At 39.4% G+C, this 16,958-nt stretch overlaps 1 protein-coding gene across 4 annotated transcripts in view; it reads left to right on the top strand.

Annotated features, from left to right (window-relative positions):
- Nucleotides 1-16,958, top strand: part of NCALD (neurocalcin delta) — a 105,689-nt gene that overhangs the window by 77,667 nt on the left and 11,064 nt on the right. For all 4 annotated transcript variants that reach the window (XM_070748151.1, XM_070748152.1, XM_070748153.1 and 1 more), the window contains exon 2: nucleotides 16,246-16,642. In XM_070748151.1, the coding sequence (XP_070604252.1) occupies nucleotides 16,265-16,642 (378 nt within the window). In that variant the 5' untranslated portion in view covers nucleotides 16,246-16,264. The remainder of the gene's footprint in view (nucleotides 1-16,245; nucleotides 16,643-16,958) is intronic.

Here is a 16,958-nt window from a genome sequence, read left to right as displayed (position 1 = left end):
AGTGGTGAAGGTGCTATGAATTCTAGTTCTAGGCATGAAAGGTGGCTGGGTTATTTTGGGCTAGTCACCCTATCTCAGCTCCACTCACCTCGCAAGAAATTGTCCGGAAATTAGGAGGAAGGAATATTGCTTATAACTAATCGAAGCGGGATAAATCACATGCCAATCATCGGAGCCATGAATTGGCCATGATTAATAGAAATGGCATCATTTGTACCCATAATGACATAGTACGTAGCCCATGCGGCATCACTTTTCCCGCTCTATAGATTCCTATGGGAATATTTGGGAATAAAGCCTGAAGGTACATTGTGAAACTTGTGTTGGTATGTCTCAGTATAGCTAGACTATGAGACCTTCGACATACACCGAGCAGAGAATTTTAACAGAGTGTGGGCGTGTGATAAAGCCAAAGAAACAAAGACACAGACTTAGTTATGCTTAATAAGTACTATTTACATATAGACAAAAGATAGAAACATTCCATAACAAGCACTAAGCAAATACAATAACATACACACTAAGCCAAATACACTCCCCCCATCAAAGCAAAGTAAAAATGACTGAGCAGAAATGAGCGCTACAGCGTCATTTGAGGGAAGGAGTACTGGCGTCCTCTTATGACGAACCAGCCTAGAATATTTAACAGTTAAAGCGATAGTACAAGTTTAAAGTGATAGTACAAGTTTACAGTGGTAAACCCTAACAAACATGTATCCTGTACCAACAACTTGGATGATGAAAAAAGGTAAAGGAAAAAAATTAGGAAGCTGAGGAAGAAGATGGGGGAAGATAAGGCAAATAAGAAAAGATGAGGAGCGAGTGTGAATTCTGTTCTTTTAAAGTCAGCAACGTATTGACTTACTATAACATGCAGAAATTCCTGTTGATCAAATTGGCTGCATTGCAAATTGGCCTAAAGCAGGGATATCAAACTCAATTTCATTGAGGGTTGTGTTTGAGAGTTGAGTTTGACATCAGGGGGCTGGGGTGGGCGTGGCCAGCTTGATGTCACTCGTGTTGGGGGCATCTGTGGTGGCTTGAGCCGTCTGCCAGCAGAAATGGACTCTTGAGCTCCATTTTCACTATGATGGCCTCCTGCAACCTTCTGCCAGCGAAAACGGAGCTCAGGAAAGCTGCACAGCCCTCCCAAATTCCATTTTTGCTGGCAGAAGCCTCACAGGCTGGTCGATCGCTGTTTTCAGGGCAGCCTAGAAGGCCAGATCTAAGCACCCCTGGCCTAAAAGGTGAATTTGTTTATTGGTTAATAGTTGGTTTGTCAGGTATTTAAGACAGTGTGATCTTTAGTTGTGTCATTGCTTTCTACTGTTCAGTGTTTTTAAATATTTTTAAACTAGGCATATTGGTAGATTATCCACATTACGTTTTTTGTAGTTATTTAAACATTATGCTCTGCAATGCAAAATAAATGGTAAAATAGAAAAGATACGTGTGAAATCTTGTATTCTATTTTTTTTACATAGTGGGATGTAGGTGGGAACAAGAGAATGAGATACTTACCTTGAATTGTAACAGCAAATATTCCTTATTGCTTAGGCTAGTTTGTGGTTGCCATGACTACAACCTTCACCATATTGTGCTTTTTTTAATAGACATTAATAAGAGTAAAAGAGCAGATGTATAATTACGTTATTCTTACTCAGTCCGTTAGATGTACAGATGGCATTATGAAATAGTTTCATTTGTATTTGATACCTACTTGTTTATTAATTTCTATATTGGCAGATGATTAATTCAAACCCATAGATTCTTGTGGAAGGATTTCAGAACGCTCTCAAAGGGCTCAGAAAATATGCATCTGCTTAATACTTGCCTTGAAAAAAATTGAAAAGACAAATACTCCTCTGAGAAATGGAGACTGGGATTTTTTATTATGGATTTTTAAACAAAAGCAAATACCACACTTACATCAGAGGCATCTACAGTTGGAAGATCAAAAGAATCAAGATGGCAGCTGCTACTGTTTGATCAAAGCCTGGCCCTTTTTTAGATGCTTGGCATGGCATGGTCATATAAAAGGGGTGGAGCTTCAGTTGTGTGATTGAGACTGCCATCTTGCCTTTTTCTTACTTTCCTATCAGTGCTCCTAATTTGGGCCATTGTTGGTAGAATTCTGGGATTGTCCAATGAGATAATCCAGTGATCGATATTGGGTAAAAGATAATTCATCGGCATAATTACACAATGAACTTTCATTCGGAGTATGGGCAATATTTTTTTTTACTTAATAGAATAGAATTATTTATTGGCCAAGTGTGATTGGACACACAAGGGATTTTCTTTGGTGCATATGCTCTCAGTGTACATAGAAACATAGAAATATAGAAGTCTGACAGCAGAAAAAGACCTCATGGTCCATCTAGTCTGCCCTTATATTATTTTCTGTATTTTATCTTAGGATGGATATATGTTTATCCCAGGCATGTTTAAATTCAGTTACTGTGGATTTATCTACCACGTCTGCTGGAAGTTTGTTCCAAGGATCTACTACTCTTTCAGTAAAATAATATTTTCTCATGTTGCTTTTGATCTTTCCCCCAACTAACTTCAGATTGTGTCCCCTTGTTCTTGTGTTCACTTTCCTATTAAAAACACTTCCCTCCTGGACCTTATTTAACCCTTTGACATATTTAAATGTTTCGATCATGTCCTACCTATTCCTTCTGTCCTCCAGACTATACAAATTCAAATATAACTATACCTAAAAACAAAATAAAATTAGCACATTAGCATTAATGTAAAAAACAGAAAAAAGAAAAGAAACCCTTTGAATTATTCCACTTCTCTCCAAGGTAGTAGTTACATCTTTGTAATATCACTGTAGCTCACTTTTTACTCTTGACCACATGGAATCATAGCTAGAGTGTCCTTTTCGTCAATAAAAAGCTACCGTAGTTCAAAAGTTGTGAATGTATAACCAGGCTTTAAATTCTGATGTGAAAGTATTCTTCCAGAAATATAGAATCTCTTTTTATATACGTATATCTTCCCCACATATCTTTAATTAGATTTAATTAGATTTTCTGAAGCTTAATGACCTTAAGTAAGACTTTCCCAAATAGGTATTTTCCTCCTGTAATCCCCAGCCAGAACGCGAGTTAAAAGCCAGTGCATCCCGAATTTCCTATTGGAGAAAGTGATATATGTGGAAAAGAATGCGGAGGTATAAACATTTTTTGTCGTTTGAAATGGGTTATTATGAATGTTTCCTATATTCCAGGAAGTCAGCTGGAATGAAGAATAAAGGTTTCAATTTTCCAACAGGCATGACATTCTTGGAGGGAGTCTTGGAAATTGGAGTTTTGTGGGAAGGAGATGATTGCAGGCTAAAAAACTACTGAAATGGATGTCATGGGTTTAGCCACGTGCCAAAGCCAGGGCAGTTGATAAAGGCACTGACTTTAGTAATTGGAAGTCAGCAGGAAATTGTGTTGAGGTGCTCGCTTAATGGCCCACAGTCCTCACTTAATTATAGCAATGGAGACTGCAGGGATTGTTGTTGCTAATTCATTGCTCAGCGATAGAAATTCCTGCCATAACTTGAGGAGTACCTATAGTTGAAATGGGGAACACCTGAAGAAGCAGACCACACAAGAGTGGGTATCTTAACAGGACCTGATTAAAATGATATTTACCCCCAAAACTGGAAGAAATCAGACAAATGAAACAGATACCCCACCACCCTTTGGAAAATTGCTAGTTTCGGTAGAGACAATAGTAAGAGCCTAGGAACGAAATTGTGTTCAATTCTTCCTTTTGTGTATATGTCTACCTAAGCCAATCTTATTTTCTTTCTTTCTTTCTTTTTTAAAGTCTGTATACCAATTGTAAAAATTGAGAATTGTCTATGCCAGTGATGGCGAACCTTTTTTCCCTTGGTGCTGAAAGAGCATGGGCGTGCACTATCGTGCATGGGCAAGTGCCCACACCCATAATTCAATGCCTGGGGAGGGTGAAAAAAGCTTCCCCTGCCCCCCAGAGGCCCTCTGGAGGCTGGAAACTGCCTGTTTCCCAACTTCTGGTGGGCCCAGTAGGCTCGTGTTTTGCCTTCCCCATGCTCCAAAGGCTTCCTGGAGCTGAGGAGGGTAAAACCGCCCTCCCCCATCCCCCTGGAGGCTCTCTGGAAACCAAAATCGCCCTTCCAGGGCCTCTGTGTGAGCCAAAAATCAGCTGGCCGGCAGACACATGCACATTGGAGCTGATCTAGGGCAACAACCGCAACAACACAAGAGCATGCAACAGATTCAAACTTAATACGAACCGCTCCAAACTTGACTGTAAAAAATATGATTTCAACAATCGAAGCGTGGAACTCATTGCTGGACTCAATTGTGTCAACCCCTAACCCCCAACATTTCTCCCTTAGACTCTCCACGATTGACCTCTCCAGGTTCCTAAGAGGCCAGTAAGGGGTGTACATAAGTGCACTGGTGTGCCTTTCGTCCCCTGTCCAATTGTCTTTCTTTTCTCTCACTTATCATATATATTTTCTTTCTTTCATATATCCTCTCCTCTAAGTTCACTTTACCCTTATATATATTACTACATGTCTATTTTTCTTCTTATGTATTTGTGTATTGGACAAATGAATAAATAAATAAAATAAATAACAGCTTGCATGCCAGCAGGTTTGGCTCCGCATACCACCTGTGGCACCCGTGCCATAGGTTCGCCATCACTGGTCTAGGCGTTGCTTTTTATTCTTCGGATTTGAAAAGAAGATAGCAATTTTGTTTGTAATATTCTGTATATCTACTTCAGTCTGCAGGAAAAAACATTCATAACTTCGTCTTTTAGTCTGCTTGGAGCAACATTTGATTTTATTATCTCTAGTTTCATTAGTTTATTTCCCAAAGGAGATATGAAAGACTAAAATCCCTGGTTACTTGCCTCTAAGCTATTATCTAGAAGATTCTCATTATAAAAATTATTACATTGTTTTTCAGTTTTATCTTCTTCTTTTTTTTGAATTTTTAAAATTAGTTTTCAAATATATTTTAAAACAGACAAATAAATGCCAACAAAAGAGAAAGGAAAAATAATAACAACAACAAACAAACAAAAATTGTGATATCAGCAAACATTCAGTATGTATGCATTGCTACATCAGATATGTCATTAAATCCTATAATAATATGCATATTAATTAATTTCAGTAATATTTGTATTATTTCATACAATCACAAAGTCCCTATTCAAATCATTCATATTTACATATTTATCTTCTAATCACCATAAGTTGTGAGACGTCTATCTCTCTTTGGGTTAGGACCCCAAATGGGGTGTTTGCTAGTGATGGCAGCAAGAACTATAGGTTTATTGGATTTATAACTAAGGTGTGAAGACCTAGATGATCTACAACAGGCGTGTAAAATTCAAGGCCCAGGAGCTGCAGCCGGCCTGTGGGGTACTTAAATCTGACCGCAGAACCACCTTGCAAACAGTCGACTGGACCCTGGTGTCTCTACCAGTGAAAACGGAGCTCGGGAGGGTCCTCCTTAGCTCTGTTTTTTTCTGGTAGAGGATTGCAGGAGGCCGTAGCAACCAAAAACTGAGCTCTGGAGCCTATTTTCATTGGCAAAGTACTTGGGCTGCCACAGGCGCCTCCAACACGAGTGATGTTGAGCTGGCGACGCAAACCCTGGCCCCCTGAGGTCAAGCACAACCCTGATGCTGCCCTCAATGAAATCGAGTTTGACACTCCTGGTCTACAGGGTCATAAATAACCTTCAACCAATCAAGATTTTTTCTGGCAATAGCAATAGCATTCAGACTACATCTGGGAGTTGAAGTCCACCCAACTTAAAGTTGCCAAGGTTGAGGAATAGTGAGTTGGAGCTTCCTTGACTTTATAATTACTAATGCCCAGGAGGCTGTATACAGCTAGTCTCATCCCAGTAAGAAGGATCACATCAATTACACACAGCTGTCATACACTTCCTCCTAGTTGTCAGAAGTCATACAAAAAATCTTAGAAATATATATTGAAAAAAGTCCATACTTTAAGGAGTCTAGTCCTGGAACCTCTAATATTAAGGCATGACCTAAGATCTATCTCTCTTGTGTGAGACCTCAAAGTAAAGAAAACTATGCCACTCATAAATGGACGTGGGCCTTAGCTTCCATGTTTCCTACTCAGATGAGCTAGTATTTCTGTGAGTAGAAAATCCAACCCATCTAAAGAATGCTAGCTTGGAAAAGTTGACCTTTGATGTTTGGAGTTTACCCAGTTGTGTGATAATGATGAATAGTGTTGCACAAATATGTAAATAAAGAATTATTTCACTCTAAATTTAGTACCCTGGGCCCCATTGATTTCACATGGACCAGCTTGAGGTTCTCACATTACGAACACAGAGATTTCAAGTGCTTAACTTTGGCTAAATCATGGCAGGTATCTCCTGGCATATGCAATAATGATGAAGTGGTGGTGATAGGGACCATTGATGGGGACTCATGACCACCATCTGAAGCAATAATGAAATATGAAGCCAAGCAGAGATGGGTCCTACATATACACTGCTCAAAAAAATTAAACAACACTATATAATTCCAAGTAAATCAAACTTCTGTGAAATCAAACCGTCCACTTAGGAAGCAACACTGATTGACAGTCAATTTCACATGCTGGTTGTACACATTCAACTTTGTACAGAACAAAGTATTCAATGAGAATATTTCATTCATTCAGATCTAGGATGTGTCCTTTGAGTGTTCCCTTTATTTTTTTGAGCAGTATAGTAACAACCGGTTTGCTCAGCACTGGGAATGTGAGCATGCGCGCATGCTCTCTTTGCTTAGTTGTGCACCATCTACACATGCATGTAGCTTCACAAAACATGGCAGTTCGCTTGTGTGTGCAGTCCATACATGTGTGCGGTGTCAAAAAGCATGACAATTTTCTTGCACATGCTATCCGTGCATCTAACGCAGTGACATAGGACAGGATTGCGCCCAGGTGGGCCCACAACCACAGGTTGCAACTACCGGTCCGCCTGAACTGGTCCAAACCAGCAGCAGCCCACCACTGAAACCAGGTCTCAGAAATCATTGACAAGATAGTCCTTTTAGTGCTTGGAACACGCTATCGTATGAGGACATTTTTGCTTCTTCTGTCTCCCCTCACATCTCTACTGTAGCCACCTGCTGAGACACTACAGAGAAAAGATAAAGGGAAGTTGAAGACAAGATACAGCAGCTGTGGGACATCTATGCCAGAATAAATGTAGAGGAACAGAACCTTCTCTTTTGATCTTTAAATTCCATAAACAACTAGCTCATAAAAAATAGCAGTCTGCAATTACTCCTGGTTAATACCTTTGACATTTGACATTAACAAGCACAGTTTGGAGAATGATGTGTGGGGAAAGGTATTCATTGAATATACTTTGAGCAGGTAATAATTTCATTGTCCTTACATTAATGTAGAAAACAGAGTAGTTGGGGCGTGAGGTCACGTATATTTTTACTCAGCTTAAAATCTTAGTTTTTTAGATGAGATAACTGTTTTAGTTGCTAACATTTTTTGAATGCATTAAGAAACTTGATTTCTTTCCATGCTGTAATTTATTAGTAAGACGGGTTCTTCGGAGAGGGGCGGCATACAAATCTAATAAAACTAAACTAAACTAAACTAAACTAAAAGTCCTATTTTAAATTTCAGGATGGGTTTATTTATAAATATATTTATGATAACCTGAATTATCATAAATATATTGTGTTTATGAATTATCATAAATATTGTGTGGTATTTGTTGCACTTTTTAAAAAAAAAATGATACTGTCCTTGGAATAAAAGTGTGAGATACAACATTTGGAAACTAGAAACTATCTGTGTCCATGTTTGGCAAGGGCCAAATTCTGGAAAAAAATAGATCGCTATTTCCATGGATTTTGACTTTTTAAAAATTCTAAAGGCTTTTTGGAATTTGTATTGTTTTATGTCTATTGTGTATTTTCAGACAGTGTTGTAGTTTTTTTAAAAATTATATTGAATTTGAAATATTTTTACATAAAGTATCCAAAGACATTTGGTTATTGGACAGCATAAAATTATCAAAACATATGTATAAATAGATGATCAGAAGTCTGGAGTACAGGTCTTGCCAGAATTTTGGGGGAATGGTAGGAAACTGGCCGGGCCTTCGTGCCGCTCTCAATTTTTCCGGGCTCGGGTTTTTAAGTAGAAAATGGTTCTTAATAAAAGGCAAAAATATCTTGAACACCCGGTTCGTATCTAGAAAAGGTCTTATGTAGAGGCACCACTGCATATGGTTGTTGAGGATTGAAATTCTGTGAGGAAGAATGCTCAACTATGACTCAGGGAAAGTAAAAAATTATTCAACAAAGTGATAGCTAATCACTGTCATTACACACATTGTGTGATAGCATATTGTTTCCTAAGAAGCTTTGAGGTTTCAGGCTTTGTCAGAGTATCTTTTGCAAAAGGTGCTTATATTATTTTAATAGCATCATGAATAATAATGCAAATCTTCAGGAATAAATCTTTACAGTGCAGGCAGATTTACTGCAAGCATACAGAAGGCACCCTTCTGCAGAATTCTATTTAATGTCTCTTAAACCATTTTTAATATGGCTTATTGCGTATAATTTTAATAACGTAAGGGCCTGCTGGGTCCTGATGATAAGTTCTGTCACCCGTCTCAACAGCTGAAGGGTGCCTAGGCAAAGTCCTGATACTGCATCTCAATTTTTTGTACTTGCAACTAGCATCAGTGCCCTTCTATGGTGCAGAATGTACACACTGCATTGCCCTGGCTGTGAATGCATCGATTGACATTTTCTCACAAAATTGGTATTCGTCAAAGATTGGGCTCCCAAATGTTATCTCCGTTCCTTGTGCCATTTGCAAAAATCATGTTGTTTTCAATTGCTTATTGCAAAACATATTGAGTTTGAGTACAGCAGGGGAATGTCTGTCACTTAGGAATCAAGCAGCTTTATTAGTATAATAAAGGCAAGATAAAAATAGCATGTTTAAATCAGAGAGCTCCAAAGTGGTTATGGGCTCTTGCTTTTGTAAATATTAGGAGTATATACCTGTCACACACAAATTCCTGGCTTGGTAACTCCAGTAGCATCCCTGGATCGCTGAATTGAGTTATTTGTTGGATGTTGAATTGGGTATACTGTTGCATCTGTGAATTGTGTCTCTTGAGACTTGCTGTCTCAGGTGTTCAATATGCTTTTGCTCTGTGGCCTTGGAAGAGAAGGGAGCAGCTGGAGGAGGTACTCCTATCCCTTAGCGTGTGATCTGTGAGATGACAAAAATAAAGGAAACTAGGAGGCTGAAAGGATAAATCTACTATTTATTTATTTATGTATTTATTTATTTATTATTTTATTTTATTTTATTTATTTTATCTCTATCTATCTATCTATCTATCTATCTATCTTATCTATCTATCTATCTATCTATCTATCTATCTATCTATCTATCTATCTATCTATCTATCTATTAATTAGATTTGTATGCCGCCCCTCTCCGAAGACTCGGGGCGGCTCACAATAATGATAAAAACCAGTATTATAATGAAAACAAAGCTAATATTAAAAAGAAATATATAAAACCCTATCATATTAAAACCAGACAACACATACATACCAAACACAAAATATAAAGAGCCTGGGGAAAAGGTGTCTCAAATCCCCCATGCCTGGCGGTATAGGTGGGTCTTGAGGAGTTTACGAAAGACAAGGAGGGTGGGGGCAGTTCTAATCTCTGGGGGGAGTTGATTCCAGAGGGCCAGGGCTGCCACAGAAAAGGCTCTTCCCCTGGGGCCCGCCAGACGACATTGTTTAGTTGACGGGACCCGGAGAAGGCCAACTCTGTGGAACCTTATCGGTCGCTGGGATTTGTGCGGTAGCAGGCAGTTCCGGAGGTACTCTGGTCCAATGCCATGTAGGGCTTTAAAGGTCATAACCAACACTTTGAATTGTGATCGGAAACTGATCGGCAGCCAATGCAGGCCACTATGAATTAATTTACGAATCCTTTTGAATAGCTTCATGGTGGCAATTCTCAAAGACAGATTCCTGTCTTCAACTCAATGGAGTTGTCCTAGTATAGTGATGGCGAACCTATGCAACGGGTGCCACAGGTGGCACGTGGAGCCATATCTACTGGCACACAAGCCATTGCCCTAGCTCAATTCTAACATGCATGTGCATTCTGGCCAGTTGATTTTCTGCTCACACGGAGGCTATGGGAAGGTGTTTTTGGCTTACAAAGGACTTCTGGGGGAATCGGGGAGGGCATTTTTGCCCTCTCCATGCTCCGGGAAAGTCTCTAGAGCCTGGGGAGGGTGAAAAACGGGTGTACTTGGCCCACCAGAAGTTGGGAAATGGAGGCCTCCAGGGGGAGGCCGGTTTCCCCTTCCCAGGCATTGAATTATGGGTGTGGGCACTCACACATGTGCGATAGCACACACACACATGCAATTTTGGCACCCATGGGAAAAAAGGTTCTCCATCACTGTCCTAGTACATTGATGGCAAACCTTTTTTTGCTTGGGTGCTGAAAGGGCATACAGTATGCGGTAGCACTTGTGCACATGCCTAGACCTATAATACAATGCCCTCCCCCTGCCCCAGTAGTGGGCCGCTCCCGGAACTGTCGGGATCACGGTTCCGTAGCGGAAATGCCAATGCGCATGCATGATATGCCCCTGGGTGAGCTTTTGTTCTACGCATGTGCAGCAAACAAAATCTCGCACAAGGATGTCGCATACGTGAGATTTTGGTGATTTGGGGGCTTGTTTGCTTCTGCACATGCGCGGAAGCAAAAAAATTGGTAAAAATTGCCAAAATCTGTCACGCCAGATGCCTGCGCACTTTGGATTTGTATGCTGCCCCTCTCCGTAGACTCGGGGCAGCTCACAGCATATACCAAAAACATAACAATACAGTTTATCCAATTAATATACTAAAAAGATTTTTAAAAATTCTAACTTAAAACATTCATTAACATTAACTCAATAAATTGCACTAAATACATTCGTGGGTCAGGGGGAAGATCTAATGTCCCCAGGCCTGGCGGCACAGTTGTGTTTTTAAACTCTTTTGGAAGGCAAGGAGGATGGGGGCAGTGCGAATCTCCAGGGGGAGCTGATTCTAGAGGGCAGGGCCCCCCACAGAGAACGCTCTTCTCCTAGGCTCCGCCTGCCGACATTGTTTGGTCGACGGGACTCTAAGGAGACCAACTCTGTGGGACCTCAACGAATGCTGGGATTTGATAACCTTTTATTGCTTTAAAAGGTTAAACAAACCTTTTAAAGCAATACATTCCCAAACCAGCCATTTATAAGTCTCCACTTTCAGTAAAAAGGCCATAAAGGGTTTCCAGTCTTTTAGAACTGTTATTCCATCCTTAATCAAAGAAATCAATGTAATCATTTCTGCCAGCTCTGCCAGCTTCTTGTCCCATTTCTCCATTATGGCTATTTCTGCATTTCAGATCTGTCGCTCCTTATGCTCCAGATGCTACATTCATTTCACTGGAACATGACCAGTGTGTGTGTCCACGCGCACATTTGCCTACCTCCCAAACCTTTGTGAAGCCTGTGTAATTGTGGCTTTCTTCCTGGTTGAATTCTCTTTACCAGAGATGCTCATGTAATTACGGATTTTGATTTGTTTTATGTTCTGTTGGCCATAAAGATCACTTATATCCTTCGATTCTCTATTTAACTTTGTGTTATCTGACCTTTACAGTTAGGCTAGTTGGCTGAAAAAAAAATGTTTCCTTGTTTTGGTTCTCTTTTTTTTGGCAACTGGGATATTTGATTATTAGCCATTGGCAGATTCTGTTTGGATAGCTGCACTTACACGTCATGTTACCTATTAGGAGAAATAAAACTCTCTTCCAGTTGGAAGTAACTTGGATGAGAGACCAATCATAGAAGGATTGCAGAAAGAACAGGTAAAGCAACATCCTGGAAAAAAACGTATCTATGAACACGCCAACAATTGGAGGGGATCCAATAGTTGTTTTATTAAAGCTAGCCAGTTAAAAGTGAAGTTTAATTGGATTTGTATGCCGCCCTCCTCCGAGGACTCGGGCGGCTCACAGCATATAAAAGAGGCAGTAGTAAATAATCCAATTAATATATATAAAAACAGTCCATAAACATTCTAATTTTTAAAAAAAACTTCCATAAACAATACATTCAATAAATCATACTAAGAAACATTCATTGGTCAGGGGGAAGATCTAATAACCCCAGGCATGGCAACAAAGATGAGTTTTTAAACTCTTTCCAAAGGCAAGGAGGGTGGGGGCAGTGCGAATCTCTGGGGGGAGCTGATTCCAGAGAGCTGGGGCCCCCATAGAGAAGGCTCTTCCCCCTAGGTCTCGCCAGCCGACATTGTTTGGTCGACGGGACCCTAAGAAGACCAACTCTGTGGGACCTCACCGGTCACTGGGAGGTCTCTTGCCATAAGAATGCCAGAGACTGTCAGCAAAATTCTTATATACAGTATGTCACAGAAGTGAGTATTATTTTGAGGGGACAGCATATTTACACTGTTATACAAGCTGTATACTCACTACTTTATATTGTAGCCAAATGTCATTTCATCAGTGTTGTCACATGAAAAGATATACTTAAATATTTACAAAATAATAGGGGATATACCTCACTTCTGTGACATACTGTATGTTACAAAGATCGAAGAAAGCGTATTTGACCATTAACAAAGAGTTGCTTTCTAACTAACAAGGAATACGATTAAGGCATACATAATTCTGTTTATCCCACTATCTGGCAAGATTGTAAAAGGGTGCTTAAGCCCCGTGAATGCCAATACAGCTGGCTGTTATTTTAATTGTTTTGCCCTGGACTCCGTTTTGGTAATGCTGTAATGACATTATCAGCATCTTTGAGAATGTTATACTGTACTTTATGGAGACAACATATTTGAATCAAAGGCCGTTCACTGATTGAACAAAGATTGCAAGTCAAGGAAAATATATGTCATGCTAGAATAGTATTCAGGAAAGCAGTTTAATGGCTAAATCTGTTGATTTCTATATTAAACAAGTAGGCTCAATCTATTGACTTATACACAAACAAGTAGAGATTGAAGGAACGTGGATGTTTTAAGTATGAGCACATTGGGCACACACTGAATAATAATAATAATAATAATAATAATAATAATAATAATAATAATAATAATAATAAATCCTTCCACAACATCCATATATGGTGATTTGTCTGGCTGGGAGTTATTAGAGATGAGCATTGGGGCTGAAGGGAACCTCGAGTTGGAAAAGCCAATAATAATAATAATAATAATAATAATAATAATAATAATAATAATAATAATCATCATCATCATCATCATCATCATCATCATCTAGTCTGGAAGGCTTCCACAAAATTTTGCATCATATCTAAGCCATCCAAATAAAGTTTCCTCATATCAGTAGAATCACTTCCTACTGTTTACATCTTTATAAAATTATATTTATGACATAACTCATCACAGTTCTTATCTATGCTAATATATAAAGCCCTTCATGGCACCGGACCAGATTATCTCAAGGACCGCCTTCTGCTGCATGAATCCCAGCGACCAGTTAGGTCCCACAGAGTGGGCCTTCTCCGGGTCCCGTCAACTAAACAATGTCGGTTGGCGGGGCCCAGGGGAAGAGCCTTCTCTGTGGCGCCCCGACCTTCTGGAACCAACTCCCCCCAGAGATTAGAATAGCCCCCACCCTCCTTGCCTTTCGTAAGCTCCTCAAAACCCACCTCTGCCGTCAGGCATGGGGGGATTAAGATAATCTTTCCCCCTAGGCTTCTACAATTTATGCATGGTATGTTTGTATGTATGATTGGTTTTATAACAAGGGTTTTTAACTGTTGTAGTATTGGATTTTTACATTCTGTTTTTTGTCACTGTTATTAGCCGCCCCGAGTCTACGGAGAGGGGTGGCTTACAAATCCAATAAAATGAAAATGGAATGAAAATGAAAGAAGCAATGGCAAACCTCTTCTGAGAAACCTTTTAAACCAAGGAAAATTGTAGGGATTTGTCCAGAGAGTCTATGAGAATTGGACAATGTTGAACGGAAAAAAAGAAAGAAATCAGCCCTACAAAGACCTGTAAGAATTAATGTAGCATCATGATTAAAGTATCAGAGAAAAGAGAAAATGTTCTGTGTTTGAGTTAAGTTGTATAACTTCCTTAAACATTTGCTCTAATCGCTCTTTACCTGATGGCTTTGTTTTGAGGATAGATAAAATAGAGAGAAATCTTTCTTTGGCATATAAGTGGATTATGGTGAGCACAGGGAAAAGAATAGAAATCTGACAAGGGATGGAGCATTGGGGTGTTTTTGTAGCACATTTACAATTTGATGGTCACTTTTATGTTAAATTTCATTTCCTTAAGATGTATTTGGTGAAAATCATTTGTTTAGGGGTTTTGATTTTCTGCCTTGTTTCCACTATTGAAGTGACCATCCACCAAAATATAGTCCTGTTTACCACCATTCCCCTGTTTAGAAATTGCAGTTGTAGTTCCTGAGATAATACTAAGAACTACTCATTATTCCAAAAGTTGAGGATCTTGTTCTTCATGTGCTTCCTCGAGGAGAACTATTGAGAAAGCTAATGAAATAGTAGCTGAATTTTATTGTTGAATTTTTTTTAAAAAAATATTTATTTTGTCAAGTATGTATTGGTGATATACAAAGATATAATAATATTAATATACATGATACTAGTAAGAGAGAAACATTAGGAGAGGGGACGGAAGGCACTTATGCACTCCCCTTACTGACCTCTTAGGTATCGGGAGAGGTCAACAGTGGATAGTCTATTTTTTTCATTTTATTTTGTCCAATCCACAGTGAGGGATTTAGTGGTATACTGTATATATAGATATATATATACATAGTAAAATACATGATGAAGGTTATAGAGGAGATACTCATAGTAAAATATATCTAAGAAAGAATAGAAAAGAAGATATAGTAATAGAACATATCAATGAAAGAATAGAAGAAGAGATATAGGAATAGAAGAAAGGTATAGGAGATATAGGTGAGCAATAGGACAGGGGACGGAAGGCACTCTAGTGCACTTGTACTCGCCCCTTACTGACCTCTTAGGAATCTGGATAAGTCAACCATAGATAATCTAAGGGTACATTGTTGGGGGTTTGCGGATGACACTATGTAGTCCGGTAATGAGTTCCACGCTTTGACAACTTGATTACTGAAGTCATATTTTTTACAGTCAAGTTTGGAGCGGTTAATATTAAGTTTAAATCTGTGGTGTGCTCTTGTGTTGTTGTGGTTGAAGCTGAAGTAGTCGCCGACAGGCAGGACGTTGCAGCATATGATCTTGTGGGCAGTACTTAGATCTTGTTTAAGGCGTCTTAGTTCTAGGCTTTCTAGGCCCAGGATTGAAAGTCTAGTCTCGTAGGGTATTCTGTTTCGAGTGGAGGAGTGAAGGGCTCTTCTGGTGAAGTATCTTTGGACATTTTCAAGGGTATTGATGTCTGAGATGTGATATGGGTTCCAAACGTCTAAGAGTAAGGTTTTGGGGGGTTAGGTGAAATTGTTGGTTTTTAAAATGTTGCTTAATGCCATAGCTATATGGCATGATTTTAATTTATTTATTTATTCAATTTTTATGCCGCCCTTCTCCTTAGACTCAGGGCGGCTTACAACATGTTAGCAATAGCACTTTTTTAATAGAGCTAGGCTATTGCCCCCACAATCCGGGTCCTCATTTTACCCACCTCAGAAGGATGGAAGGCTGAGTCAACCTTGAGCCAGTGATGAGATTTGAACCGCTGACCTTCAGATCTACAAGTCAGCTTCAGTGGCCTGCAGTACAGCACTCTACCTGCTGCGCCACCCCGGCTCATTAATGTCTTAGATCCATTGTGATCTCTCTTCCATACTGTTTTACAAAACATAAAATGGTATTCATGCAAGGAAGTTCACTCACACATCAAAATTTGGTACTTCTCATTTATTTATTTTATTATTTAGATTTGTATGCCACCCCTCTCCGCAGACATTTGCATGCTGAAGGGATGGACGACGCTGAGCTATTTCAAATTCAAATGTTAATCATCACCAAGAGAGCAAGCCTTTTAAAAGGCTGTCTAAGGCCCACGCTGTTCACCATGCCTTGGTTTAGTAAACAAGAGAATAAACTGCTTTTCCCCCCCTTCCTTCTCTAGATAAAATCCTGATACCACCATGGGGAAGCAGAACAGCAAGTTACGCCCCGAAGTGATGCAAGATTTGCTCGAAAGCACAGACTTTACTGAACACGAGATCCAGGAATGGTACAAAGGCTTTCTCAGAGACTGTCCAAGTGGACATTTGTCCATGGAGGAATTTAAGAAAATCTATGGGAATTTTTTTCCTTATGGGGACGCTTCTAAATTTGCTGAACATGTGTTCCGTACATTTGATGCAAACGGCGATGGAACAATAGATTTCAGAGAATTTATCATAGCTTTGAGTGTAACATCCCGAGGAAAACTGGAGCAAAAGCTGAAGTGGGCATTCAGTATGTATGACCTGGACGGAAATGGATACATCAGCAAAGCAGAAATGTTAGAAATAGTCCAGGTATGTATCACTTATCATCACTTATAAAAATCTTTTCCTTCCTTCCTTCCTTCCTTCCTTCCTTCCTTCCTTCCTTCCTTCCTTCCTTCCTTCCTTCCTTCCTTCCTTCCTTCCTTCCTTCCTTCCTTCCCTCCCTCCCTCCCTCCCTCCGCAAACAATGAGTGAGTAAATTTGTCACTGTTGTTGAATCACCATGCTCTCTTCACTATAAAATATAATATTAATATTAATCACTGGCTAGAAGAGAAAGAAAAATCTTATCACTGCCAAGATATTCAGATGTGTCTTCTAAATTGATATTATTTAAAGGATTTAG

The sequence above is a fragment of the Erythrolamprus reginae genome, chromosome 3, assembly GCF_031021105.1.
Source record: "Erythrolamprus reginae isolate rEryReg1 chromosome 3, rEryReg1.hap1, whole genome shotgun sequence".
Classification (NCBI taxonomy): Eukaryota; Metazoa; Chordata; class Lepidosauria; order Squamata; family Dipsadidae; genus Erythrolamprus; species Erythrolamprus reginae.
This window is presented reverse-complemented; position numbering and strand designations above follow the sequence as displayed.